Genomic DNA, 24478 nt, shown 5'->3' with positions numbered 1-24478 from the left:
AGCGAGTATCAGGGGAAAGCTAGCTTCACGCAGGCAAATGACCTTGTAAACCTGGTCAACACCATGGCGATTCTCCAAAGGTCGACAGTTCGTGACGTTTACCCCGCAAACAAGCCCAAATTGGTCACATTTCCGAAATGCGGAGGGAGATGAGATCCCGGTGATTCCACGTATTGGAGCTGGGGCCTCCCCCAACGATGGTCTTAGCATTGAACGGTTGGTATCATGAGACAGTTGAATAAGATTAATTCGCCAAGCAACGAGGGCTGTGCTTTGATAGTGTCTTGGTATTGTAAATATGCCTCTTGTAATCCAAAAACTGCTCATTGACGCCTGACTGAGTCTAACTGTATAACCACTAACTCTCTGCACAATTTTGCTGTTTAATCTTCGTCGTCGTCAGGGTCGACTCGCGGTCGTTTGGATTGTCTGCTGTCTTCATCCTGCAAGCCATAACCTCGCTTAGATGATGAGTTCTGGTCCACCTCAGATAGAAACTTGTCAACGTTGAAAGGATCTCCAGCATCTTTCTCAAACTGAACTGGCCCTTCTCGTGCCTGTATTGAGTTTGTTAGCAAAGTTTTAGACGGTGTTCTGTAAAAATGGAAACTGACCTCGGCGTCTGCGGCACCTTTGAAAGTTCCCTTACCAAGGGCTTCACCAAAACGACTGCTCTTCTGGATCTTGGCCATTTCCCGGTCACCAGCTTCGCCATCGTCATCATCATCCACATTTGCCCGTGGTCGGTAAATACTGCTGATGGCGTCCTGTGCAGCGAAGAGAGGCTTGTCGTAAGGGTTGTCCTCGTTAATACCACTATCGAATCCGCTTGTCTGGTTGAATAGTCTCGAGTCATACATCGTCTCCTTCGATTGTGTAGGTTTGGCCAGGCCCAGAGCAATCTTCTCAGATATATCTCTGCCTTGTTCACGGGCCATAACTTGAGCTCGTCGTTCAGCACCCATGCGGTTTTGTCGTAGCTTTCGCTCTTCCTCCCTTTGTTTCTCTTGTCGTGCTTTGACACGCTCTCTGACTTCTTCATCCTCACTATCAGAGCGATCGGACTCGGAGTAACTGTAGCTTCGCGATCGCGACCTCGAGTCCCTCGAGTCCCCAGAGTCACCAGAATCTCGACGCCCACGACCAGCAGCAGCCCGTTCTGCTCGAGCCTTTTGGGCCAGTTCTCGAAGGGTATCCTCTTTTTGGGACTTTTCCTTCTCCGCCAGGCGCTGTTGCATCATGGCACGTTTCTGAACCTCATCACGAGCATGACGCTCGGCCATCTTTACAGCTTCGGCAAGTTGAGCATGCTTGTCGCTAATGACTACATCCTGTAAGCCTCGTCCATCTGCAGCCAGGCGCTTATCCAACGGTACTGTGAACCCCTTGGGGTTCTTCCAGTTCGAAATTGGGGGAGGAATCCTCCACATTTCTTGGTCTTCAGCGGTAAGTTTTCGTGGTGGTGAGTGCATAACTGGTGGGGGCGGCGAAGGTGGTCCTCGAGGGATCTTTTTATGCTTGAACTTGGGTGGTTCCATGGGATCTCTTTGGCGTTCGACAATTTTCATGATGCGGTCCTGCTTCTTGGAGTTGTCGCCCATCTGGTTTGCAGGTGTATATCGAACAAACGTAGCGTCTTTTCGTTGCCCAATATTAACATTTTTCGGTTTCTGTGCTGCGACCGCTCCCGAGACCAATGCAGCTAATGCGTTCTTCGTCCTCTCCGTTGTTGCTTCTACAGACTCCTTATCGGGTCGCGAAAGATCGATCTCGCCCGCGTCGGCGCGTTGTCGAAGAGGAATCAGTTCCTTGAACGAAGTGTGAACGATACGATTTTCGCTGTGTCCTTGTCGCGCGATGGCATCGTATTTGACCTTGCCTTCGGAATCAACTTGAATTGCCAACGCGTTGCTAGAACTTCCTCCTTTCTTTCCCATCTCTAACGGATACTGAGCGATGGGGATTTCGGGAAAAGCACCTCCATCGCCAAAGTCCTCCTGCGATCGAGGGCGCCATCCTGAGCGCTGGCCATATGCTGGAGGACCAGATCGCTTGAGGACGAGCTGGGTTTCGTCAAGTTGTCCGGGGCCAACAATTCGAACACCGCGTTGTTGCGCTCGCGCCGGGGGTTCTTCATCTTCGCCCGTGTATTTTGGCTTGGGCAGCGCAGCCTGAAGCGACCCGGCGATCGATGTCATTTTGTGTTTGTGAGGATGAAGTTGTTTGGAACGTTCATCAGTCGCGAGGCTCCAAGGTTTAGAATTTCAAGAGGCGACGGCTCTAAAAACGGTTTAGCGTATCGAGTAGCTTGGTGCTACGCCAAGATTCGATGGTGCATCAATCAACCTTGAAAAGCAATATTTAAATCCGATGGAAGATTGACAATAGAAAAATAACTAAAGTTGCAAAGATTACGAAGCGGATAACTCATACTCGAAGATTATACCGAATCTTTAAGACTAAAGTTCAAGGCAGCTCAGTGTAGAGTAACGTAATTGGTCGTTGAAGCTTTGCAATCAGGCAGCTCCTGGAACCACGTGAAAGACTTCCTCAGTCTGTGTGATTCGAGCGCTCAGGTAGTATTTGAACTTTGATTTACATATACATCACTACCTGAGCCATTCATCGTTCTATTGGTAGACAGAGAGCGATGCTCTCTTTTTGAGCACTCTTGCCTACAGGTCAACCCCTGAATGATTATTAGCATGTTACCTGATTACAGGGATTAGACTAAGGTTTCTTCACTCTTCTTAATATTTAAGCCTTATTAATAAGAAAGAATAACTAAACAATTATGTTAAAAAATTATATTTTTAATTATACATATATATTTTATCCTTATTATATAAAAATCTAAGAAAGATAGAGATATCCTTGCTATTTATGGTAGGGTTGTCATGGGCTAAGGAAAATTCAGGGGGTACCTATACTGTACTGAAAAGCATGGAGCTATTGTAGCCATGCCCCAGAAACGTCATAGCTCATTGGTTGGGCAACTACTGGCCAGGTATTATTTCATGTACGTGAAGCTGATCAGGAGATTTGGATGTTGACGATGGCAGAAGTCAGAAGAGAACTTCAATTCATATGGAAAACATCGGTTATTCATAAATGTAAAGTGTGACAGCTTCATGTCATTTCATTAACTGTCAAGCCAAGCAAAAGCGTATCATGACAACTATCATATCAGTATCGCAAATCTGTAAAGTCAACCCAAATACCAGACTCTTAAGACAGTTCAAGCGCTCTACTTCCGTTGATTATACATAACACTTCCAATATCCATCTCCTTTTGATTCCGCGCCTCGTAACACCCAGTTCCGTCGTAGTATATGATACAGCGATTTCTTTATACGTAGCCCTTGCGCGCACCCTGATTATCTAGTTAGCTAGTATTCCGCAAACGTTCATACATGCAAGTAGGACTTACCTGGAAAAAGAATCGAACAACAAACACCTGTAGGGCACCCATGCAGATAATCAGGCCGATCTGGATCATGCTGAAGTTGATGATTCGGCCCTCAGTGCTGTTGACGGTGGCAAAGTTACGGTTTTCACGAGTTCGGAAGTACTTCTGGTTTCGGGAAATGGTCGACAGCTGGCCAGAGACCTTGAAGATAGAGTCCTCGAGGATCGAAGTCTGTTCGGGGGTGGTACCCTGCTTGGAAGGCAGCTGGGCGCGGGACTCGTTCTCAACGGCAATCTCGAAATCGACAAACTTCTCAGCGAAGGTGCTCATCTCGTTGTCGAAGCAGAAAGAGTAGTCGCCGACAACATTGGCGGAGAAGACAAAGTCGCCTTGTCGCTCCTTTTGACCATCCATGATGATCTTGCCATTGGGACCCTCGACGACATAGTCGACATCAAAAGAACCACCGGATTGGACCTGTAGTTCATGTTAAACCCCATATTCGGTGGGTGACCTTGCATTGGAGGAGGCTCACAGCAAAGTAGAAAGCGATCTTCTCTCCCTCCTTTTTCGTGGTGGTATGGAAACAGGCCTTCTCGTTAGCATCGAGCTTATATGTCAAAGCAGTAGCGGCGACATTGGTGACCAGGCCGGCGAAAAGTCCAGCGACAAGTGTTGATAGTCTCATTGTTGCGGCTTTGTATGAGATGTTGTCGCGTGCTGTTCAGGACAAGCTGTCGCTAAAGTGGACATGTGTCGGAGCCAACGACCCCGGTTCCTGATTGAATAGTCGACATCACGTGATTTCATTGGCCAGGGGCTCCCGGCGCTACTTGTAGCAGCTAGGTTAATGATAGCGAGCCTGACGGTACATCATATCTGTATGTTTAGGGTCTCTCTTTTGTAAGGACAAAGCTGCGTCTAGCTTGACTGTTATTAACTGCGCTCTTTTTATTTCTTCGCCAGTAAATAAATAGTCTCTTCTGAACCCTTTTCCTGTCAACCACTGTTTTGTTCCACCACTCCTGTTGTTGACTCACGATTCCCAGCAACTATCTTTTTTTATAACTTCCACCCCTCCACCTCTATTTCCTCCTTTCAACCTCTCTGTATATTCTCATTAAGGCGTGAGATATCTCATGCCTTGAGAGTCTTGACCAGCTCAGCAACGATGGCATCTCCTGCTTCAGCGGTGCCTGTGCTGCCGCCCATATCCTTGGTTCTTAGCCCGCCGTCGATGGCAGCGCGAACCGCGTCCTCAACGAGTTTGGCCTCGTGGGCAAGATTCAGAGAGTACCGGAACATCATAGCCACGGAAAGGATGGTGCCAATGGGATTCTAGATATAATATCAGCTCTGTACTTGCAGCGAATGGATAGGAATCGCCCGAAACGGGGTCTTAACGTACGACAATCCCTTTCCCTGATATGTCCGGCGCGCTACCTGTCATCTAAGTTAGCGGCTGATATCTAAATGAGGGCTCGAGTGGAGGATGCGAGTCTCACCATGAATAGGTTCATAGATAGAAAGCACTTTAGAGCCTACTTCCGGAACCCCGCAGAGACTCGCGCTCGGGAGGAGCCCTATGCTGCCAGTTATAGCGCTCGCCTCGTCGCTGAGAATATCCCCTAAAAGCTCGTCAGCCAAACCGCCTTTGAAGTGGACAAGCGGCCTCGCTCACCTGCCAAGTTTGGCGCTATCATAACGCCATTGAGCTGCGTCGGGTTCTTGACCATGATCATGGCCGCGCTGTCAATGAGCTGATGCTCAACCTTCAGATCAGGGAACTCGTTTTTATAAACCTCGTCAACCACAGAACGCCATAGTCTGCTTGTCGCCAACACATTTGCCTTATCTAGCGAGATGACCCGCGAGTCTCCCCTAGTCCTGGCTAGGTAGCCGCCCAGCCGCGCGATACGCTCGATTTCTGGTTTCGTATAAACAGTAGTGTCGAACGCATTGACTCCATCGTACTCTTTCCGCTCTCCGAAATACAAGCCTGAGGTTAATTCCCGGACTAGCATCATGTCGACGCCACGGCAGACAGACGCCTTTAGGGGGGAAGTCTCGACAAGGGCGTCGGACGCGAAGAAACAGGGACGGAGGTTTCCATAGGCGCACATCTCACTGCGTAGCTTTAGAAGGCCCTGCTCCGGGCGAACGGCGCCAGTGCCCCATTCAGGGCCGCCAATGGCGCCGAGAAGCACAGCGTCGGAGGCTTTGGCGGCGGCGAGGGCCTCGTCTGTAAGAGGGGTGCCGGTCTTGTCGATAGAGCACTGGGGAGAAACGCAGAGATCAGCAAGAGACTTCTCTCGTGGGTGTCTTTGTGCCCGTGTGATCCGTCGTCGGGGGACGACTTACCCCTCCGAGCAGCAGGTGCTCCAAATTGAATTTGCCAGCAGTCGGGCTGATGTCCTCAACTGCCTTAATAACCTAAATCCTGCGTCAGACGTGCTCAACTGCAGGTCGCAAATACTAGACTCATACTTTAATGGCCTCGGCAATAACCTGCCAAATAACCAAAGTCAGCCTCTCTCCGTCTAGAGTCAAGGGTGGGAAAGCTCGCGGGTAGCCTACCTCTGGGCCACAGTGGTCGCCCGCAAAGACAACAATGTTGTGTTCCGCCATGGTTGCAATACTTATCTGGCAGAGTTCGTCCAAGGAAGAGTCCGTTTTATGAGATGAAGCACGAGAATAAGTGGTTGGAAAAGGAAGTGAGGAAATTGAAGAATAAATTCGACGAGATATATCGCCGAGCTCCCCTTACCCTTACCCCCGCCGCCCAACTGCCGAGATCGGAGAGGGGCATTGAAAGTGTGGCTTAGCCATGTAGCACAGGCTGTAGGGCGGGGGGGGTGGAATAGTCTGGCGGGTGGCTGAAAGACCCCTCCTGGGCTCCTTTTTAGCAAGCCCAGGTAGCCCAGGTAGCGGAGCCGTTCAGCCACAGTCAAGCCACACACGAGTGACGAACTTATGAGCCAATACGAGCCAAGGTAATATTACAGGACAAGGTCATCCAAGACCATGACCTCACCCCCTTGTAAGGTAGTCCTTCATAAACAAAGCTTCAGGTAAAACGGGGCTGTTTTCTTGATAAATAACTTGCTCCTCATGACGCGTTGAGTTGTTACTATATAAACTTCTAGCTTTTGTTCTTCTTGACTGTCCTTAATTCTACCGCAAATTTTAAGGCTGTCTTGTCTTACACGCCCCGTCTCATCCTAGCTTTCGCGAACTACCTCCTTATTGTTTTGGTGTCCCCTTTTAGAGGGAGTCGTCATCATGGCTGTTCAAACGAAGGCCGCAAAGCTATCCTCAGTCGCTCTGAGGATAAGCGCTCTCATATTCTTCAGACTTGTAAGTGGTTCATACTTGCTAGCGTAAGAAAGTGCTGACCATAGACTACAGTTCCCAGTAAGCTCAAGCTCAAGAAGCTTTAATCTGACCAACTAACCGAATCCTCCAGGCACATTTCCCTTCAATCGCGTTTGCGCTTTTTGCAATCTATGTTCCTTCTTACATTTCGAGTTACTTCGCTCAGCCAGAGATCGGAGTTCTCGAGGATGAAGTCGACGTCACTGTGAAAGAGTCCACAATCACCTCTGAAACTCCCTTATTAACAGAGGATGGTGTCGCAGTTGCACCTGAGGCTGAGGTTGTTGCCGAGGTTGTCGACATTGAGGAGAAGCTTACGGTTGGAGAGAAGGTTCCCAGCATCGCGAACATCCTCTTGTCCGGAGCTCCCAGTGCTAGGCGCCCAATTGCGTCAATCTCGACCTTCCTCATCAACGCCATTCTTATCGGCTTGACAGCTGATGCTTTATTTCGTGCAAGGTGGTATTATCCTTCTGATGATCTTTCTTTTGTTAGACTTGGATATGTGTCACCATCAGAGGCGAGGTTCGTCATTCGTGAGCCCGATCAGTTGCAAATGCCCATCACATTTGAATATCACATCAAGGATGATGAGCCGACCTATGACACCAAGATTTGGCTCACTGCAGGCTACGTCACTTCGACTGACAACAGCACCGATTTTACCACAACTCTTACAGTGCCACTTGACTCCGCGAAGCAGAACATCTACGAGTGGAGGACTTCCAACAACCACACCGGCGAGTTCCGCTCTGCTCCCAAGGTTGGAGAGATGCCCAACACCAAGGATGGCCTTTTTACTTTCCTCTCCACATCTTGTATTCTTCCTCGATTTCCCTACAACCCAATGGAACATGCTTTGGCTATCCCTGGCTTGAGGAATCTTGCAGGTCTACTTCCTAAGTTGGATCCTCAGTTCATGCTCTTCCTCGGCGACTTCATCTATGTTGACGTCCCTGAACGCTTTGGGAAAACGACTGAAGAGTATCGCATGCAATACCGCCAAATCTATGCTTCACCTGACTGGGCCCCTGTTGCACAGAATCTGAGCTGGATTCATGTGCTCGATGACCATGAGATCTCCAACGATTGGTCTTCTAACACAACTGGCATCTACAGCGCGGCTGTTGACCCTTGGCACATCTACCAAGCCAATGTCAACCCACCGATTTCTGAAGCTGCAGGTCCTCTCAACCTGAGACGTAATGCCACATGGTACGAGTTCACGCAGGGACCAGCCAGCTTTTTCATGATGGATACTCGCAGCTATCGTTCCAGCAACAACGCCCCTTTCAATGCCACGGACAAGACCATGCTAGGCAAGGAGCAATTGGCTGACCTTCTGGCATGGTTGGAGCGTCCTGCTTCCCAAGGAGTTCGATGGAAGTTCATTGCTTCTTCTGTTCCTTTCACGAAGAACTGGCCTATAAATGTGAAGGATACCTGGGGTGGTTTCCTTGCCGAGAGAAAGCAAGTCCTGGAAGCCATGTGGGATTCTGGTGCTCGAGGCGCCAGTGTCGTTATCCTCTCTGGAGATCGTCATGAATTCGCCGCAACCAGATTTCCACCCCCCGTTGACTCGCGATGGCCACAGTCTGCTGCTGCTCACGAGTTTTCGACAAGTCCTTTGAACCAATTCGCTTCTCCATTCCCAACGTACAAGCAGACAGATGACGAGGATATTATGATGAAGTAAGTCTATGCTCCATTGAACAAGACATGGTCACTAACAAATATCAAGCTATATCCCTGGAGGCAAGTCCAAGTTCGGATCCTTTTCTATTGAGAAACTTGAGAACGGCGGGAGCTCACTGCACTACACCCTTTACATCGACGGAAAGGAAACCTGGAAGACAACAGTGGAGGCCCCGGATGCGCCTGAAGCAGTTCCTGTTGAGACGGTCGTGTCCCCATCACTGTGGGACAAGCTCAGCAAGTTCTTTTAGTTAGATGTTAGATCTTTACAAAAGAGGGGGGACCAATATTCAGTTTTTGAAAACTATAGCACTATTTAATACCACTCTTTTCACCTTAGAATCCCTTTTCAACACCGAACCAGGATGTAAACAATACCATAGAGTAATACCTGCTATTCAATTATTACACTCAGCCTGTACCGAGACCTCTTAGATACGGCCCCACTAGCATCGGCCCCACAGTCCATCCACAGAAGCTTAGCTCACCGCCCAGGCCCACCCCTCCACTGGCCAGAAAATTTCCCCGGCAAAATTCTCAAAAGTTTTGACGTCCAATTCAGATCCGCGACGACTTGCACCGCAAGCGTTGAATATCCCAGCTTCATCAATTCAACACAAACATTTCACAATGGCCGGACCTGGAAACAAAAAGAAGAGACAACACGACGGTCGTCTACAACGGCCCTCAAAGAAGCAAAAGAGAAAGCAACTCCGAGATTACAACAGTGACTCTGAACCCGAGGAGGCGCAAGAGTTTGACGCTGTAAATCTGCTTGATTCAGACGACGATATTCACAATGTCAAGGTGGACGATGTTGGCGACTCCGAAAATGAAGCTTCAAGCTCAGAAGACGAGGGCGCTGTAACAAATAAGCCCCTGAAGAAGACAAAAACAAACGCCAAGAATGCCAGAGACAGCAAACCAGAAGCCGAATCCGACGAAGGGGAAGACGATGATGACGATGAAGGGTCAGATGATGACGATGAGGATGGCGCGTCCACAAACAAACGCAAAAAGTCGAAGCGAAACGACCCCAATGCTTTCGCAACATCGCTCTCCAAGATTCTCTCCACCAAGTTATCATCGTCCAAGCGATCAGATCCTGTCCTCGCCCGAAGTGCCGCAGCACACGAAGCCTCCAAGGCCGCTGTCGACAGCGCCTTAGAATCTAAGGCGAAAAAGCAGATGCGCGAGCAGAAGAAGCGAGCTTTCGAGAAGGGCCGTGTAAAGGATGTTCTTATCGCTACCACAAACGACGCCACTGGAGAGCTCGAGACATCGACATCCGAGATTATGGAGACAGAGAGGAGGCTACGAAAGGTTGCGCAGCGTGGTGTTGTCAAGCTGTTCAACGCCGTTCGTGCCGCACAAGTTAAGGCTGTTGAAGCTGAGAAGGGTGTGAAAAAGGAGGGTGTTATCGGTATGAAGAAGCGAGAGGAAAAAGTCAATGAGATGAGTAAGAAGGGATTCCTGGAATTGATCGCCTCAGGCGGTGGTGGGTTAAAAAAGGGAGCGCTTGAGGAGGCGTAATATCATTTCAGTGTGTTCATTTCTTTCTTTCGTTTAAGAGGAGTAGTGGAATCATCAGGCCGTGCTCTTCCGGCCTTACAACTAAATGTCACAACAAAGATACCCCGTATGATGCACCTGAATCCCCGCCATCGCCCGGTCTTTTCCAAATACAGTAGTTTTACAAGTACAGAGTTTTCCTCATCTCATATCAAAACATGTGCTTCATTAAGCTTCTTAACTGAAATCGCTCGCTTGCAGGTTCCTTGTCATGGATGGCAGCTTCACCACTAGGCCGTCTAGCTCCTTGGTCATCTTAACTTGGCAGCCCAATCGACTCGTCTCGGTGAGTCCAAAGGCCAGGTCCAGCATATCGTTCTCGTCATCCTCGGGCTCGGGCATCTTGTCGAAATATGCGTCGTCGGCAACGATTACATGGCATGTCGAGCAGGCGCAAGATCCTCCGCATGCGCCCTCCATCTCTAGATCGTTTGCTTGGGCGATATCGAGAAGGTTATCCCCCTCAGAAACAGCAAACTTGTTCTCTGTGCCGTCCTTCTCGATGAATGTGACATAAAGTCTAAGTAATGTCAGCCGAATGCTTTCCAGTCGGGATTTAGGTTCAACATACTCTTCACCGGGCTTCGGGGGGTCAATATGTCCATGGCGCCGTTGTGTCGTGGTAGTAAATGCTCTATGGGAAACAGGCGAGAAGCGAGTAAATCGAGAGATTGTAGGAGATCGACCCTTGGACGTCCGAGACAGTACATTCTGACCAAGTCGCATTGACTGTATTGTTCGTGGTGCCGTAGCCGGGAGCTTGGCCAAGCAAGTCGCAAAGGATCGTGACGCAGACATAGTTTCGGCGAATTCGGGATATTGGCGGGGTTCTCGTCGAAAATTAATGGAGGAATTGAGGGGCTCGAGCGTTATATGTTCAGTGACAAGCTGTACGGTCTTTCAGTTGAAGAGGGAAAGTGTTGAAACGCTCTAGATGCGCCAATTTCGGTCAATGGACGCTTATGCCCCCGTCTCGTCCTCTCACGTCCAAGGTGATATTAAGCAAGCCCGAAAAAAAGTGAGTAGCTTCGGATAGCGGATCAGCAAAACAGCGCTTTCGGCCGGGAAATTCATTGGCCGGAGTCCGACGTCTAACTCCGGGTGGCCGGGGTGGGGCCATTGGCAGGCATGATTTCATTTTCTCTGGTGAGAATCGGGTAACGTTGGAGCTCTCAACTGTCGCATTTTCTCTATAATTATTTTTTATAGAGGTTTATGTCGTCGTGTTGTCTCGGCCAACCATGTCGACTCACAGAGAAGGCGTCAATCCTTTGAGGCCGTACTACATCCCTCCCACAATTGGAGAAGCCGCCGAGACAGTCAATAAGTCGAGCCCTAGCCCAAACCCATTCCCCGATGGACGACATGTGACTGCAGCTGGTGAAAGATATGCCTCCAAAGCACGCGATATTCTCTCCGACCTCGAATACAATGATTATCTAGGCGATACCTCCCCGTCTATGGTCCAGAATGTCAAGGACCTTATCGACGAGCTGCTATGGAAGTACACCTCAGTGCTCATGGCCCAACCTTTCGAGGTGGCAAAGACATTGCTTCAGGTCCGGAACCAGGATGAAAATGCTGTATATGAAACTCCTGTTGAGCCGGAGACGCCTAAGAGACAGCCCTCTTTTCATGGAAGTTCTATGTACGGCGGTGTAAGTGAATTTCGAGCTTGGTGGGAGGTACACCGCTAAATCATAACGCATAGTTCGGAGACTCAGATTCTGAAGGCGAGGAACCTGCCTATTTTACATCTCACGTACCATCGACTCCCAGTCCTTCGACTCCTAGAAGCTCGCACGGTCGACGAGCTCCCTCTCCTGTTAAGAAACCGAATGTTCCAGAACATTACCTCACACTTCGCCGACCAGATTCGATTCTTGAAGTGATCGGGCAGCTATGGGGAAAAGAAGGTGCTTGGGGTGTATGGAAGGGATCAAATGCAACATTTCTCTATACGGTGTTGCAGTCGCTGCTGGAAAACTGGGGTAGAAGTTTTCTCAGTGCGATTTTCAATGTCCCGGACATGGGCGTTAGAGAGGACATTGATCGCATGATCGATATCGCCTCGCCGTATCCTTGGGCGTCGCTCTTTGTTGCCGCGACTGCTGCCGTGGCTACAGGACTCGCTCTCTCACCATTAGACTTGGTGCGAACTAGGTATGATCTATCGCATCTTGTTTACAAAAGCAAAACTAATATTGGCTAGACTTATCGTCACTCCGAGCTCAAACGGCCAGCGCAGGACGCTAGCCACCCTCAGAAACCTCCCCTCATACCTCTGCTCGTCGATGCTAGTATTGCCAACCGTCCTCAACTCATTGATCCATCCTCTTATCACTCTCTCAACACCCCTGGTTCTCCGAACTCAGTTCATGATCGACAGCCAGGTCTCGCCAATGACCTTTTCTATCGCCAAATTTGTCGCCTCATCATCTGCAATCCTGCTCAAGCTTCCTATTGAGACTGTCCTTCGACGTGGTCAGGTTTCTGTTCTGTCAAGCCACGAATATGTGCAAGCACTTAGCGGTCCTGACCAACAATTCACAACTATTGTCCCCCCAGGACGTTATGAAGGCACTTTTGGCACCATGTTCCATATCGTGAACGAAGAGGGAACTCACGAGGTCGCCAGCGCGAAACCAGCCGTAGCAAAGAAAGGCAAGGCTAAGACTAAGGGTGTTGCCGCCACAGTCTACAAGGGCCAGGGTCGCGAGGGACTCTGGAGAGGCTGGAAGGTCAACTGGTGGGGACTTGTTGGTCTTTGGACTGCCAGCGTGGTTGGCCATGGCGGGGAAGGCGAGTTCTAAGACGGCACAATGATGAATGTTTGTGGTGTATGCACTGAGGTGCATTTTCCTGGCATGGCGTTGCGGTTGGGATGTATCTCTCCCCTACGAGCTTGACGAAGAGACGGCATGATATCCACCTCCATCTTTCTAAAAAATGGTGTAAAATGACAAAAGGGGTTGTTTTCTAGTAGTTCACAATATTTATATCCAAACGACAGATCACAACTCTTGAATATCTCACGAATTTCTGTTCACTTAACAATCAAGTGAGATTTCGGCTTGATAGATTTCTTTTGCTTAGCAAGCTAGGTGCTGAGCCTGCCCTTAATTTCAGTCTTTCTCGACTGCCCGATCCTATGCTCTCATACTTGTCAGCCAGCCTTCGGCATCCCGGGACTCTATTTCAGCCGTCTCAACTCCAAGTGGCGTACGGGTTGCTGCAGGTCATTGACCAACGCCTCTCCAATGAGTACGCACAGTCGGAATACCCCATGTTGAAACAACGGCTGCAAGCCCCCGTCACGTTCTGTTCCGTTTGCATGCAGATAGAAACAGCACCCTATTCGTCTAGAGACCAAGTTGACGGCTTGGTTCAGCCTCTTCCCCCTGATTCAAGCAGTCATAATACGGCGTTCACCCCTGACTCTAGTTTCTCGTCTGGTGTATCTCCTACTGTGGCTGTTTCTTGGCCCTGTGGAAATCTTGTCTGGGAATGTTGTACAGATCAGGGGATAAAGGTTGACAGCCGAAGGGGAGACCAATCATGATACAGCCGATACATCCTTCGGGTGTTGATTCGCCAAGAAACAGGATAACTACGTCGGAGGAAAGCTCCTGTGTGCCTTTAATCAAGGTAAGGTTATCGTTGGTGTGGAGGAGATGCAGGGGAGTTTCAAACGCAGATATTCAAATGTATTTTGATAGTCCCAGCTTCAGGTATAAAATCTGAGTGATCTCCCAAGGTTAGGAGGAGTGAAAAACGCAGAGCATTTCCTTCATCCAGTTCCAACACTCTTTCTTTGACTACACACTCATTGACATTTCTCAACTTCTGTCATTATCTTCACCATGAGCCTTCTCTCCAAGATGACTTGTTTCAAGGACGCTTGCTGGCTTGCCCTTCTTCTTCCTGCAATCACCGTTTCTGCCCATGGTCATGTTGATGAGATCATCATCAACGGTGTGTCTTATCAAGGCTATGGCAGCACTGACTTTCCCTACATGGAGAACCCTCCTGTCGTTGCTGGCTGGATTCTCAAGAAGCCGAGGAGCAAGTTTCTGAAATTCTTGGATCTCCTCCCAAACTTCGATTCCTCAAGCTCTCGGGTTACATGCCGCCAGAAGTGCCAGTATGGCTTCTTAAAGCAGGAGCTACTCTAGAACGCCTGGAACTCGATATGTTGGACCGTCCCATCTCAACATATCTATCGAATGATCCTCATTTTACTCAAGGGCCCTTGTGAGCGAGTTGACAAGACTGAGCTTGAGTTCTTCAAGATTGATGGTCTGGGTCAACTTGAACAGGGCACTCCTGGCAGGTATGCAGACAGCGTTCTTCAAGAGAATGGAGACAGGTGGAACGTCCGGATTCCAGAGAACATTGCATCCGGGAACTACGTCCTTCGACACGAGATCATTGCTCTGCACAATGCTCTTGAGCGAGGCGGTGCCCAAAACTATCCACAATGCTTCAACCTCAGAATCACGGGTGATGGGTCCGACTCCCCCTCTGGGTACCTCGGTACCGAGCTTTACGACGTCGAAGATCCGGGCATTCTTGTCAATGTCTACTCCAGCTCTGTTGACTATGAAGTTCCTGGCCCAACCATCGTTGAAGGAGGGGTATCATCTGTTGAGCAGAGCCCTTCCAGAGCTACGACGACTGCAAAGTGTACCACTCGGTACTAGACTGATTGGTTATGGCAGGCTTGGTTTCTAATCGAGGGTGGTTGCTGATATCTTTGTGACTTGTGTTGTTTGTCGATGATGTCTCTTCTTTGGGGCGAGGCTCTTTATGGGTACCAAATATTGAAATAAAGTTCTTTGTATCAGTTCAACAAGAGGTTTTTCCTTCTAGCACTGGTCCCTGATTCCCATGGTCTTCGTTTACTGAAATATCCTCAGTCAAGTGTTACAGCAGACTGGAGACTGTTGGTTTCATAGGAAGATGTGATACGTTAGGTCTTCATTTCCAGTCGTCAAAGAACTGCATTACCATCCACAAAGACGACAAGAAGGACACTGAGCATATGGGAATAAAAAATTCTTACTAATATCTAGCAGAGGGTAAAACTCCAAAAACATATTTGCTCGCATTAATTCATGGCCATCTCCAGGGCCGTTCCAGTGTAGGGTAACTCACCAGTCGTGGCATTTAACATTAAAGCCCCACGTGATCTGGCGTGTTGTATGTCACGTCGCTCAAAGAACCCTTTCTCTGTTTGCCTTTACTTATGTCAACTTAATTCTTTGTTCTCGAAGATTGCCCCCCCTTTAGCTTTAAGGCTCATCAATACTTGATTGGCAAATTGCGCTATGCGCTGATCTTCAAGATTCATCTCCGCGCTCGCACGACGCGCGCTGTCACATCTCCTTTTCAATATCTTGCGCCTCAGCAGATACCACCAACATCATGGCGCAATCAGGTGTCGAACAACCACCGTTGAATGGCGAAAAAGCGCCTGCTCCTGAACCGCGCAAATTCAAGGCCTCAGATCTTCCTCTACCTTCCGCGACAAGAGCAGCAATAGAATCGCTTGCCCATAGCTTCAAGAAGGAGGGAGCCTACGATTCTATTCGAAAACAAGTTTGGGACAAGTTTGAAGCCAGCGTATGATGAGATAGGAACACATGCGCAATGCCATACTAATGCATAATTAGGATTACGAGGCGCAGGTCACGAAATCGATTCTCGAGGTGGCCGAGCAGGAAATTGAGCGCAACCCACAGCAGCTTCTCACACTTGACCGGAGGAAGGCTGCAGCTCTAATCGATGGCGCTCTAGAGAGATCTGGGGTTTATCACAAAGCTGAAGATGTCATCAGCCAGCTGATCGATGTGGGCGCCATAGAGGAGCGAATCCGCGAAACACGCCGGGCCGAAGTCGGCGAGGAAGCAGCTGAGGCAGAAAAGCTTCGAGGCGCCAAAACAGACGAAGAATATGAGGCTGAGACTGAGGCTCGACGTGCGGAGCGTGAAAAAGTTCGGGAAGAACTGCGACAAAAAGAGGCTGCAATCGAGGAGGAGAAACGGAGGATCCTCAAAGAGGAACGAAAGAAGGAAGAGCGAGAGCGAGAGAAAGCTGAAATCAAACGCCAGGAAGAAAGAGATGAGCGTCGCCGAAAGCGCGAACAAGAGCGCGAGGAACGTGAAAGACTACGAGATATTGAAAGAGAAAAGCGACACAAAGAGCGCGAGCGTGATAGGGACCGAGACCGTGACACAAGGGATAGAGATAGAGACAGGGACAGGGACAGGGACCGCGATCGGGGTAGGGACCGAGACCGAGATCGCGACCGGGATCGTCATCGTGATCATGACCGACATAGGGATGATCGCCACAAGGAGAAACCAGCGGTCTCTACAGAGCTGAAAGAGAAGCTCTCCAAAGAAGAACACGACCGACTGGAGCAAGAGGCTCTGGCCGATCTGCTCCGCGAAAGCTCCAAGCCAGCCCAAAAGCAAGAGTTGGAGATTGATTCTTCCCTCGCACCGCCGCCACGCAAAACGGGGCCCGTTTCGGCTATCAACCCGATCAGGCGAGAACGTTCGTCGATTGCAGAGGGCCGCAAGACCAGCGATGCAGGGCTCGGAGCTGAACGGGATGGCCCTGGAACACCTGCACAGGCCAAGAGACCTGACGCGGACGATCGAAAGCCGAGTCGTAGTGCTTCTCGGATCGTCGACCGCGATGGGGATCGCGAGAGAGATAGAGAACGTGATCGCTTAAGGGAACGAGATTCTCGTCGCGATAGACGCTCAAACTCCCCACGCAGAGGCATCAGTGGTTCGCGTGTTCGGGACAGACGTGACAGAAGCCGGTCTCGAGCTAGAAGGGACAGGACTCGTTCACGAACTGGCAGAGAGGACCGTGCGGTTAGAAGCCGATCACGACCCAAGTATGACCACTACGAGCGAAGCAGATCCCGAAGGCGTGATCGTAGCCGTTCTCGACCTAGAGTGGTCGAGCGAAGAGAGAGAAGCCAATCTAGACCTAGACCCGAGCGCCGAGATCGAAGCAGAGACAGAAGGGACCGCTCACGACTGCGCTCTGATAGACGGGAAAGGAGCCGTTCCCGTACTCGACGTGATCAGAGCAGGTCTCACGACACTCGCCTTGGTGGAGCTGATCATTATGATCCTCGAGACAGAGACCGTGAACGAGACAGAGACCGACCTCGTGACCGAGAACGCGGCCGCGAGAGATCTCCTCTGAGACGCAGAAGCAGAGAAAGGCCTGGTAACGATCGTGATCAAGCAAAGCCTCGCGAGAAGGAACAGGAAAAAGCGGCCCCCGAGAAAGAACGGGAAAAGGAAAAACCAAATGAGCGTCGTAGTCGCTCTCCCTCACGAGCCACAGCCACCGCCGCACGACCGAGCTCCAGCAAAGCTCAGGATGGCCTTGAGGAGTGGAAGATGGAAGAAGTCAGAAAGCGGGAAAAAGAAGCCAAGGCTTATCTGGCGGCTCAGAAGGACGCCAGGAATAAAGGCCTCCCAATCCCTGGACTCGACGATAAAAAAAGCAGTGGTGAAATATCTCCTGACCTACGCCGCCGCCGGATTCAGGACGATATTGACAGATACACGCCTGGAGGTCGTGAGGAGCGGAGGAGAAGTCGTTCCAGGAGCCGCAGCCGACAACGTGATGCAACAAAAGATCGAGACCGGGAAAGAGAAAGAGACAGAGACAGAGACAGAGATAGAGGTGATCGTGATAAGCTGAGGGGTGGAGATAGCTATCGCGAGCGAGATAGGGACAGAGATCGTGATAGGGACCGAGACCGAAGAGACAGGGACAGAGATCGCGATACGGATCGACGTGATCGTGACAGGGATCGTGAAAGAGAACGATCGAGGGATAGGAGGAACAGGCGAGAGCGTAGTCTATCTCCTCGACGAGAAAGGCGGGGAAGTAGAAGCCGCCGTTGATAATGAGTTGGTTTTCACCTCATAACAATTACACTTTTGGCAGTTTTCAGGAGTATTGGAGGTCTAGCCATATAGCTGGAAGTTCGTTTGCCATGGGTTAGGTGGTTTAATAAGATACCCCTTTAAGCATGAATTGATACCATCATAGCAGGGCTCTTCGACCAGTTTAGCATCACAGCTCTACGACAGATGGGATACATAAGTTCATTGAAACGTTTGATCATTATTAAAAGTCTATATATAGTGCCTAAGTGAAATCGTCATCAATGGGCAAACCAGGACGAGGTCACCCGAGTTACATGCTCGCTAGATAGCCCGTGATAGTGCCATAACGCGCCAGCAATTATCACGGTGATGAAACCCAAACACCCAATCATGATGGCTTTGCGTAAAGTAGGAGACATCTCGCCCTCTCGATTTAGGGTACCGGTACCCCATGCAACCGCTTCTTCCCACATGTTGAGGAGTTGTTCGTAACCGATCGAATATAGAACAAGACCCATAAGGGCAACGGCGTATCCCAGTGTTTGTGTAAGGGAGATGTGAGTACCCCAAAGCACAACAGAAGCAGCCACGAGAAGGATGCTCTTAAGAATGCCACTCAGAGTCATGACAAGTCCTGATGTTTTACCGATCTGAACAGGAGTTAGCAGTGAAAGTGAATTGCGGGGGATTGGATTCTGGCTTACAAGGAAGACACTGATGACATTCAAGAAGAATGCAAGGCAAGCATTGGCAAGCAGTACGCCATAACCGGCTTGAGCTGCATCTTCCCACTTAAATCGGGGGCCTTCACTGAACAAGACAACGACCATGTTCATAAGGGTACAAACAGGTGCGTAATAGTAGAGGCCGACAAGAGGATCCATACGGAGACCCTCGGCACTGAGCATGACCTGAATCATGACAACACGCACGGCTTCGGCAATGGTGCCACACATCTGAAAGATAAAACCCCACCAGGAGAACTCGATCTCTCCAAAACTGGAAATGGCGACACCAGCAACAATGAGCATGATGTTGCCAAATGTCTTACTATCCGGCTGAGCGACACCCCACACCCACGAAGCCACGAGAGTGCAGACAGGGCCGGTAGATTTGAGCATCTGAATAAAAGCAACAGACAGGTAGAGGTACACGATGTTGGAAAAGACGAGTGAGGCGGAGTAGAGGACGCCGATAGGGAGAATGGTCCGTATGTAGAGTCGTCGAGTGATTGGGAGTGAATGGCGTGAATCGAGAAGAGTAGTAGTGCGAGCAAGCAGTTGCGTTGCTATTGTTGCAAAGACAAGATGCCATGTTGTGAGGATGATAGCTGGTAGCTTGTTAGTTTCACGTCATGATACACTATGCATGAACATGTAGAATACTCACGATATCCTATAAGGGTAAGTTAGCAAACGAATTCAATTTTTGACGACTTGATCGATAGCAGGAAACTTACGGAATCCAGCAGTGTCAATTAGCCACTTGTTGAAGAGAATCGTGGTATTGGAAAAGAAAATCCATGTTCTGTTCAAACATCATGTTAGACATTCCCGCACATATAGAACTTATCCACATCTAGAGTTCACATACATTATGTAGACGGACGCGTGTATTCTCGAACCTGTTCCCTGGTTTAGAGGCTTTTCTGAGAATCCATTGTCGACAGCCTCAGACCCACGCGACATCCTGTTGTTAGCCTCCAGATCGTTTGATCCCGCCATTGTTTCGAGTGTCTCAGTTTAAAAGTTAACAATGCTTCGATTTCGTTTCTCGAGTTTGGGAGGAGTAAGAAGTGATCGATGCCTTGCTGACTGTCGTCGGAGACACGATACAGCGCGTAAATAGTGTAAAGCCACCTGGAGCTAGACCCAAACTCTCCTCTTCGAGTGACGTATTATCCAAGGGAGAGCAGGGAGAAACAAGGTCGAGAGTCCAAAAAGAGGGAGGAGAAGAAAAGGGACCGAAAGTAAAGAAAAAGAAATTCGGTGTCTTAAGAGGCTGGAAAGAGAGAGTTTGATGATGAGGAGGTCTCACAAGACAAGTCGAATAGCACGGTTTGGGAAAGTGGCTGGTCGAGCAACTTCCTGTTGGTGCAAGCGGAAGCTGATCTGATGCGAGCTTGTTAGTTGCGACTGCCTTTATTAGTGATGTGATCGATCTGTGTATGAAAGCAGGAAGCTTCATATACGTCGTTCTTTGTTCTCAGAATTATTTGCTTTTAGATTTATTGCAAAAAACAAAGAAACAGAAGCAGAGACAAAAGCAGGATATAACCTTCAAATTTCGACAAGGCACCACACACGTGGGTTCATCGTACTTATTAACAAAACACGATACAATCGCAGTCAAGGATGTACGTTTTCTCATCAGGCTCAGCCTCGAAATGGGCCTGTCCCTAGCCAAACGTCGGCTCAATGTTGCCGATCTCTGACATAGACAACCCAACATCGGCTCCCAAACGAACAAATCCTACGACTTAACGCCCTGCTCTTCAGACAAAGACGCCGAGTTCCAACCAACAACTGGGTCAAAGAGCGGAACTAATAAGTCAACAGACCCTCGTGAAAGAATTCCCCGTCGTTCGTCTTACTCCTCGTACCTGCCAAGCAAGTTACGCTGAAACCTATCATCACAGGCGAAGCTTTTCCAGTGCAAAGGGGCGCAGGACAAATCGTCCCACAAGGCAAAAGCTGGCTAGACGGCAAGGCAAGCCCATGCGGATCAGCACCTGGGGCATGGATGTCAGAGACCCTGTCCCGGGGGTTTCTGTTTACGGATTGACCAATCAGGCTGATGCTTTGACACAGCTAAGCGTTGTCCCCTGGTTGGCACAGGAAGCTTGGCATAATTGCGAGCTGTTTATACGAGGAGACCCTCCTTGTTCTAGATTTCATCTGTAACCACCTAACTTGTTTGGTCCTCTGGACTGTGGGACTGTGAGAGCAGGATGAACAGAAAGCACATGGCAGCTGTCAATTTTCCCTTTGATCGGTCTTGGCCGAGTACGTAGCACCTCACAGACCAGGTCCTCGAAAGTTGAACTGGCTCTAATCGGATGGGGCCACTAACAATTATACGAGCTGTTGAATTCCTCCAGAATTGCGATGTTCATTGCATATGAGGAATTATGCCAAGGGACTTGCATATCGATGACATCTCATATTGTCTCTAACTAGTATTTTCCTCAACATGACACATTTAGCAGATATTCAGAAACTCACCATCAACTTAGACGCCCTCCTTACTAGTTGCCGATATAACCGCGGAGTGAAGTTTATCCCGCTTCTTCAGGAGGTTGATCAACCAACTGACACTACAGAATACCACTACGCATTTTCCCTCGGCGTCCTGCCGTTATTGTTTCGGCACTCCGTCGGGTCCGTTCCCACTGAAGTGGGCCAAACCGCTTCTCGACTCTCTATTCTCGGCCCTTCAGTGCCGGCACCATATTTATAACTTTTTTTGGCCTTTCCCTCACTGAAACATATTAACCCATTCATCCAAGCGAGAAACAACAATTTCGGTTAACAATTCAATTCTGGCTTGTGACAACGATCGGTCTGCTGCGCCGAGAAACCTGTCTATGCATTATAATCCCGTGCACAGAGTACCACCATTGGTATCAACCCTTATAATAACCTAACTAACTTCAATACAACATGCCCTTTGAACCGCTTTCTCTCTCTATCCCAGACCCTTCTTACAATAAACAGGTATGCCAACCATTCTTAACTGGTTCTTCAACGCCATCGCTATGCTTTTGAATAAAACCCATAAATGACACCAAGCGTGTCTGCTCTTCGCTTGTTGCGCGCCGAGACTTGAAGCCTTGTCTACTCATGCACCGCCTCTTCCTTTCCAAATTCCATCCTTCAGCTTTACAATGCATTATGGCGCAACATGAACCAATGGAGCTGTATTGGTGATCAGATTAGAGCCGCGCGTTGTCGTTTCAACGGCAGCCTGATCATTTGCGATGCATGACGTGGCGTCTTCTTCCAAATTCGATGCCTCCTCTGGCTTGCCATTGGACGCTTGAGTTTCGTGCCCCTGGGTTATTTGAGCCGTGTTGTCCGTTGCACTGGCCAGCCCGGTTGCGGCACCAAGATCTGCAACCTCATTTGCATCTTGCATACTTTCGTCTTGATTGTTCATAGCCATCGTAGAGTCCACACAGTCGTAAAAGAGCATAAAGACGCCGGGGGAAAGGGTTAATCACTAAAATCTTCTTAATCGTCTTAAGAGGTGGGAACGCTCAGCTTCCACCAGTCATCCTCAGGTTCTCGACGTCGGTTCTCTGATTCTTTGATTCGAGCTCAGGCTGAATATCCACCTGCTATCAGGTTCCTCATCGTCAACTGTTTTGACAGGCGGGCTATGTCGTGGATATCTGCGATAACAGATGTAGTGCCCGTTCTCGTGCCGCCCATAGTGTGTCACCACTGCTCGAAGCTCATAGATAGGTCCCGTAAATTTGGATGAGCCTTGGTCGCCAGCTATCATTGATTCTCGAGGGTCCCCGTCCCATTTCTCCTCTGCGCTCGATGCCTGGGTTGAGGAATTGGGGGCACTACCCAAACACCACGGGCCAAGATCCAGTGTCATGGGAAAGTTGACTGGAGCCGAGTTCTTCATCATGTTGAAAGTAGAAGGATCAAACACCGATCGTTGCATGTGGATTGCCAAGCTTTTTGGCGCTCGAGAAATAACAATCTGCTTGGTCTTCGTAGAGCTGACTTTGTTATTAGCCGGAATGCTGCACTTTTCCGTCAGAGTTTTTTCCTCAAAATCATCTTCTTCCAAAGCTAGCTTCACTGCCTCAAGTCGGCGCAGAGCTTTTTGGAGCTGCTCGTCTGGCGTCCCGTTGTGTCGCATCCTGTCTACCAACTTAGACAAAAGGTCTTCATGCTTCAGAAGGGTACACTTGGCACACTCGACGTTCTCGATCGCTTCCACTTTGCTGTAAGCGTCCAGCCTTTCATACAGGTCATGCTGATTCTTGTTCAAACCAAGACTCAGTGTCAAGCATGTGAAAGGTATCATGGATAACCCCTCGGAATGTTCGCACTGAACACAGGCCACTCTTTGTGCGAGCATACCCTCCAACGGATTGTGACCCGACTTGATCTCGGGTGCAGTTATTACGCTTTGATAACCACTGTCGTCGCTATGCTCACTTACAGCAGCGTCGTCCTTATCAATCTTAAAGGCCAGACCGGGATGTTGAGGCTGCGCGTTCTTGATAGCCTTTGCGACACTCTTATCGATATCGTCTAATAATTTAGAGTAGTATTCTTGAGCATCCTGTTGAGTCCATGTGCTCATAGACTTGAGCAGACTTGGAGTCCATAACGTGCGTCCATAATTCGAAACGTCGTTCAGGTCGGCGATCAGGGTCCGTAATGTTTGCGCAACGTCTTGATCGCCACTTTTATTCGATGCCTCAAGATAAGTGGAGAGGTATTCAGGTAGAGGTTTGAGTGATGAAAGTCCTTGGAGGATGCTATTCTGGTAGCATGAGTTGTCCATATTGCCAAGACCTGGTGGACGATCGGATTCGGTCTTCAAGCCCAAAACGCTGCCGGTCATGGAGAGGGCGCGGTTTCTAACTTCAAAGACTGAGGACATGACGCCGCCGGGACGAGTCAGCCCCAAGACCCTCCGCATCTTGTCGCTTTTGACGGCATGGTGGCTTCGTTCGACGAGACTCATTGACTCGGAGGTTGCGATTGTAGTGGAATTGTCGGGTGTATCCAAGGCATTCAGGAGGCTCTCAGGGACAATGAATACAAGACCGTCCCAAAGACTGGTTCCCAAAAGCTGTATTGATTCTTGAAAGGTGGTGGTTGAAGCATATAAGTTGTATGTGATAGTGACGACAACGATGAGACAAGAGATTAGGACACTCGGTTGGGTGATGCGATCCCAAGGATTCTGTTGTGGAAAGAGCTGTCGATGAGCTGCCACTTGATCGTCGTAGAACTCGTCGAAGTCAGGATGTTGAGACGTCATGCTGTATTGGAGGTCGGATTAACCTCCGCCTAGAAATTCGAAGTCGCAGCTCAGCTCGAAGTGTCTTAGCCTCGGACCCGTGATCAGGAAAGTAGTGGTAGAATATTGGTGCCGATCGAAGGGTAAGCCATGGCCTAGCTGCGTGGGCGTGAAAATGCGACAGAGAAAATTGATGCGATAGCGATCCGTATGGTGGTTGAAATGATGCAGTCGGCAGAAATATATAATTGGAAACGCCACTTGAGGAGGCGAGAAAATTGGCAGAATAAGAGGCAATTGCGACAATGAGATGTGATCGTGTTGGAACAGCCTGTGTTGAAATTGATACAACATTGCGTCTTTGCGTTAGTGGGTTCTAAAACAATAAGACAGTGCTGTCTCATATTTTACACTGTACAATGTACCTGCATCATAGTCTTATCTCGTCGTGGCTTTTTAGAATGTTAGTACACGGTAATTTACTATGTATAGAAGATGCTAGAAA

General features: G+C 49.2%; 12 protein-coding genes across 23 annotated transcripts; 5 read left to right on the top strand and 7 right to left on the bottom strand.

Moving 5' to 3' along the window:
* Positions 1 to 158: 158 nt before the first annotated feature.
* FOXG_07828 (SNW protein 1) lies at positions 159 to 2244 on the bottom strand. The gene is made up of 2 exons (XM_018386479.1): positions 615 to 2244; positions 159 to 557 (listed from the first exon to the last, which is right to left on the bottom strand). Exons 1-2 carry the CDS (start codon positions 2196 to 2198, stop codon positions 384 to 386), a joined length of 1758 nt encoding a protein of 585 aa, XP_018243652.1. The 5' UTR covers positions 2199 to 2244; the 3' UTR covers positions 159 to 383.
* An 804-nt stretch (positions 2245 to 3048) lies between these two features.
* On the bottom strand, positions 3049 to 4203 carry FOXG_07827 (uncharacterized protein). The gene is made up of 3 exons (XM_018386478.1): positions 3945 to 4203; positions 3431 to 3886; positions 3049 to 3373 (listed from the first exon to the last, which is right to left on the bottom strand). Exons 1-3 carry the CDS (start codon positions 4095 to 4097, stop codon positions 3350 to 3352), a joined length of 633 nt encoding a protein of 210 aa, XP_018243651.1. The 5' UTR covers positions 4098 to 4203; the 3' UTR covers positions 3049 to 3349.
* Positions 4204 to 4231: 28 nt separating this feature from the next.
* Positions 4232 to 6168, bottom strand: FOXG_07826 (3-isopropylmalate dehydrogenase). Of its 6 annotated transcripts, XM_018386472.1 has the most exons (7): positions 5987 to 6168; positions 5897 to 5917; positions 5771 to 5842; positions 5091 to 5685; positions 4915 to 5037; positions 4818 to 4852; positions 4232 to 4747 (listed from the first exon to the last, which is right to left on the bottom strand). In XM_018386472.1, exons 1-7 carry the CDS (start codon positions 6035 to 6037, stop codon positions 4547 to 4549), a joined length of 1098 nt encoding a protein of 365 aa, XP_018243645.1. In that variant the 5' UTR covers positions 6038 to 6168; the 3' UTR covers positions 4232 to 4546. The 6 variants fall into 6 exon arrangements, with proteins under 6 accessions (XP_018243645.1, XP_018243650.1, XP_018243649.1 ...); XM_018386477.1 differs by having other exon boundaries at positions 5771 to 5917; XM_018386476.1 differs by having other exon boundaries at positions 5091 to 5842.
* A 260-nt stretch (positions 6169 to 6428) lies between these two features.
* FOXG_07825 (uncharacterized protein) lies at positions 6429 to 8864 on the top strand. The gene is made up of 4 exons (XM_018386471.1): positions 6429 to 6766; positions 6818 to 6823; positions 6876 to 8476; positions 8526 to 8864. The coding sequence occupies exons 1-4, from the start codon at positions 6692 to 6694 to the stop codon at positions 8728 to 8730; spliced, it is 1887 nt and encodes a 628-aa protein (XP_018243644.1). The 5' UTR covers positions 6429 to 6691; the 3' UTR covers positions 8731 to 8864.
* Positions 8865 to 9011: 147 nt separating this feature from the next.
* On the top strand, positions 9012 to 10215 carry FOXG_07824 (uncharacterized protein). The gene has a single exon (XM_018386470.1). The coding sequence runs from the start codon at positions 9110 to 9112 to the stop codon at positions 10010 to 10012; it is 903 nt and encodes a 300-aa protein (XP_018243643.1). The 5' UTR covers positions 9012 to 9109; the 3' UTR covers positions 10013 to 10215.
* On the bottom strand, positions 9012 to 11070 carry FOXG_07823 (uncharacterized protein). Its single transcript, XM_018386469.1, has 2 exons — positions 10623 to 11070; positions 9012 to 10571 (listed from the first exon to the last, which is right to left on the bottom strand). The coding sequence occupies exons 1-2, from the start codon at positions 10847 to 10849 to the stop codon at positions 10229 to 10231; spliced, it is 570 nt and encodes a 189-aa protein (XP_018243642.1). The 5' UTR covers positions 10850 to 11070; the 3' UTR covers positions 9012 to 10228.
* Positions 11071 to 11187: 117 nt separating this feature from the next.
* Positions 11188 to 13725, top strand: FOXG_07822 (uncharacterized protein). The gene is made up of 3 exons (XM_018386468.1): positions 11188 to 11709; positions 11763 to 12214; positions 12264 to 13725. Exons 1-3 carry the CDS (start codon positions 11293 to 11295, stop codon positions 12862 to 12864), a joined length of 1470 nt encoding a protein of 489 aa, XP_018243641.1. The 5' UTR covers positions 11188 to 11292; the 3' UTR covers positions 12865 to 13725.
* Positions 13726 to 13914: 189 nt separating this feature from the next.
* FOXG_07821 (uncharacterized protein) lies at positions 13915 to 14868 on the top strand (the record flags this gene model as incomplete). Its single annotated transcript, XM_018386467.1, has 2 exons — positions 13915 to 14172; positions 14227 to 14868. The coding sequence occupies 2 exons, from the start codon at positions 13915 to 13917 to the stop codon at positions 14752 to 14754; spliced, it is 786 nt and encodes a 261-aa protein (XP_018243640.1). The 3' UTR covers positions 14755 to 14868.
* Positions 14869 to 15267: 399 nt separating this feature from the next.
* FOXG_07820 (uncharacterized protein) lies at positions 15268 to 20536 on the top strand. Its single transcript, XM_018386466.1, has 2 exons — positions 15268 to 15676; positions 15727 to 20536. Exons 1-2 carry the CDS (start codon positions 15479 to 15481, stop codon positions 17992 to 17994), a joined length of 2466 nt encoding a protein of 821 aa, XP_018243639.1. The 5' UTR covers positions 15268 to 15478; the 3' UTR covers positions 17995 to 20536.
* On the bottom strand, positions 15304 to 20642 carry FOXG_07819 (uncharacterized protein). 7 transcript variants are annotated; one of them, XM_018386461.1, is made up of 6 exons: positions 19661 to 20642; positions 19573 to 19603; positions 19439 to 19506; positions 19369 to 19374; positions 18684 to 19309; positions 18198 to 18629 (listed from the first exon to the last, which is right to left on the bottom strand). In XM_018386461.1, exons 1-6 carry the CDS (start codon positions 19701 to 19703, stop codon positions 18258 to 18260), a joined length of 1146 nt encoding a protein of 381 aa, XP_018243634.1. In that variant the 5' UTR covers positions 19704 to 20642; the 3' UTR covers positions 18198 to 18257. The 7 variants fall into 7 exon arrangements, with proteins under 7 accessions (XP_018243633.1, XP_018243632.1, XP_018243637.1 ...); XM_018386460.1 differs by having other exon boundaries at positions 15304 to 18629; positions 19573 to 20642; XM_018386459.1 differs by having other exon boundaries at positions 15304 to 19309; positions 19573 to 20562.
* A 1228-nt stretch (positions 20643 to 21870) lies between these two features.
* On the bottom strand, positions 21871 to 22143 carry FOXG_19544 (uncharacterized protein; the record flags this gene model as incomplete). Its single annotated transcript, XM_018399781.1, has 1 exon — positions 21871 to 22143. One exon carries the CDS (start codon positions 22141 to 22143, stop codon positions 21871 to 21873), a length of 273 nt encoding a protein of 90 aa, XP_018243631.1.
* A 114-nt stretch (positions 22144 to 22257) lies between these two features.
* Positions 22258 to 23994, bottom strand: FOXG_07818 (uncharacterized protein; the record flags this gene model as incomplete). The annotated part of the gene is made up of 1 exon (XM_018386458.1): positions 22258 to 23994. The coding sequence occupies one exon, from the start codon at positions 23992 to 23994 to the stop codon at positions 22258 to 22260; it is 1737 nt and encodes a 578-aa protein (XP_018243630.1).
* Positions 23995 to 24478: the final 484 nt, after the last annotated feature.

Source organism: Fusarium oxysporum, chromosome 4 (assembly GCF_000149955.1).
Source record: "Fusarium oxysporum f. sp. lycopersici 4287 chromosome 4, whole genome shotgun sequence".
Classification (NCBI taxonomy): Eukaryota; Fungi; Ascomycota; class Sordariomycetes; order Hypocreales; family Nectriaceae; genus Fusarium; species Fusarium oxysporum.
The sequence above is the reverse complement of the archived record's forward strand: the minus strand, read 5'-3'. Positions and strand labels throughout refer to the sequence as shown.

Bases quoted from the DNA above. Each gene is read 5' to 3' on its own strand.
- FOXG_07824 (XM_018386470.1), top strand. From the start codon at position 9,110: ATGGCCGGACCTGGAAACAAAAAGAAGAGACAACACGACGGTCGTCTA.
- FOXG_07827 (XM_018386478.1), bottom strand. From the start codon at position 4,097: ATGAGACTATCAACACTTGTCGCTGGACTTTTCGCCGGCCTGGTCACC. The intron at 3,887-3,944 runs GTGAGCCTCCTC...CATGAACTACAG, and splicing joins AGATCGCTTTCTACTTTGCT to GTCCAATCCGGTGGTTCTTT. The intron at 3,374-3,430 runs GTAAGTCCTACT...CTAGATAATCAG, and splicing joins TTGTTCGATTCTTTTTCCAG to GGTGCGCGCAAGGGCTACGT.
- FOXG_07828 (XM_018386479.1), bottom strand. From the start codon at position 2,198: ATGACATCGATCGCCGGGTCGCTTCAGGCTGCGCTGCCCAAGCCAAAA. The intron at 558-614 runs GTCAGTTTCCAT...AACTCAATACAG, and splicing joins AAGGTGCCGCAGACGCCGAG to GCACGAGAAGGGCCAGTTCA.
- FOXG_07823 (XM_018386469.1), bottom strand. From the start codon at position 10,849: ATGTCTGCGTCACGATCCTTTGCGACTTGCTTGGCCAAGCTCCCGGCT. The intron at 10,572-10,622 runs GTATGTTGAACC...GACATTACTTAG, and splicing joins CCCCCGAAGCCCGGTGAAGA to ACTTTATGTCACATTCATCG.
- FOXG_07819 (XM_018386459.1), bottom strand. From the start codon at position 19,703: ATGGCGGGATCAAACGATCTGGAGGCTAACAACAGGATGTCGCGTGGG. The intron at 19,507-19,572 runs GTATGTGAACTC...ATGTTTGAACAG, and splicing joins CACGCGTCCGTCTACATAAT to AACATGGATTTTCTTTTCCA.
- FOXG_07822 (XM_018386468.1), top strand. From the start codon at position 11,293: ATGTCGACTCACAGAGAAGGCGTCAATCCTTTGAGGCCGTACTACATC. The intron at 11,710-11,762 runs GTAAGTGAATTT...CATAACGCATAG, and splicing joins GAAGTTCTATGTACGGCGGT to TTCGGAGACTCAGATTCTGA. The intron at 12,215-12,263 runs GTATGATCTATC...AATATTGGCTAG, and splicing joins TTAGACTTGGTGCGAACTAG to ACTTATCGTCACTCCGAGCT.
- FOXG_07820 (XM_018386466.1), top strand. From the start codon at position 15,479: ATGGCGCAATCAGGTGTCGAACAACCACCGTTGAATGGCGAAAAAGCG. The intron at 15,677-15,726 runs GTATGATGAGAT...ATGCATAATTAG, and splicing joins GGGACAAGTTTGAAGCCAGC to GATTACGAGGCGCAGGTCAC.
- FOXG_07825 (XM_018386471.1), top strand. From the start codon at position 6,692: ATGGCTGTTCAAACGAAGGCCGCAAAGCTATCCTCAGTCGCTCTGAGG. The intron at 8,477-8,525 runs GTAAGTCTATGC...ACAAATATCAAG, and splicing joins GACGAGGATATTATGATGAA to CTATATCCCTGGAGGCAAGT.
- FOXG_07826 (XM_018386472.1), bottom strand. From the start codon at position 6,037: ATGGCGGAACACAACATTGTTGTCTTTGCGGGCGACCACTGTGGCCCA. The intron at 5,918-5,986 runs GTAGGCTACCCG...GTTATTTGGCAG, and splicing joins GCGACCACTGTGGCCCAGAG to GTTATTGCCGAGGCCATTAA. The intron at 4,748-4,817 runs GTACGTTAAGAC...TATTATATCTAG, and splicing joins TATCAGGGAAAGGGATTGTC to AATCCCATTGGCACCATCCT.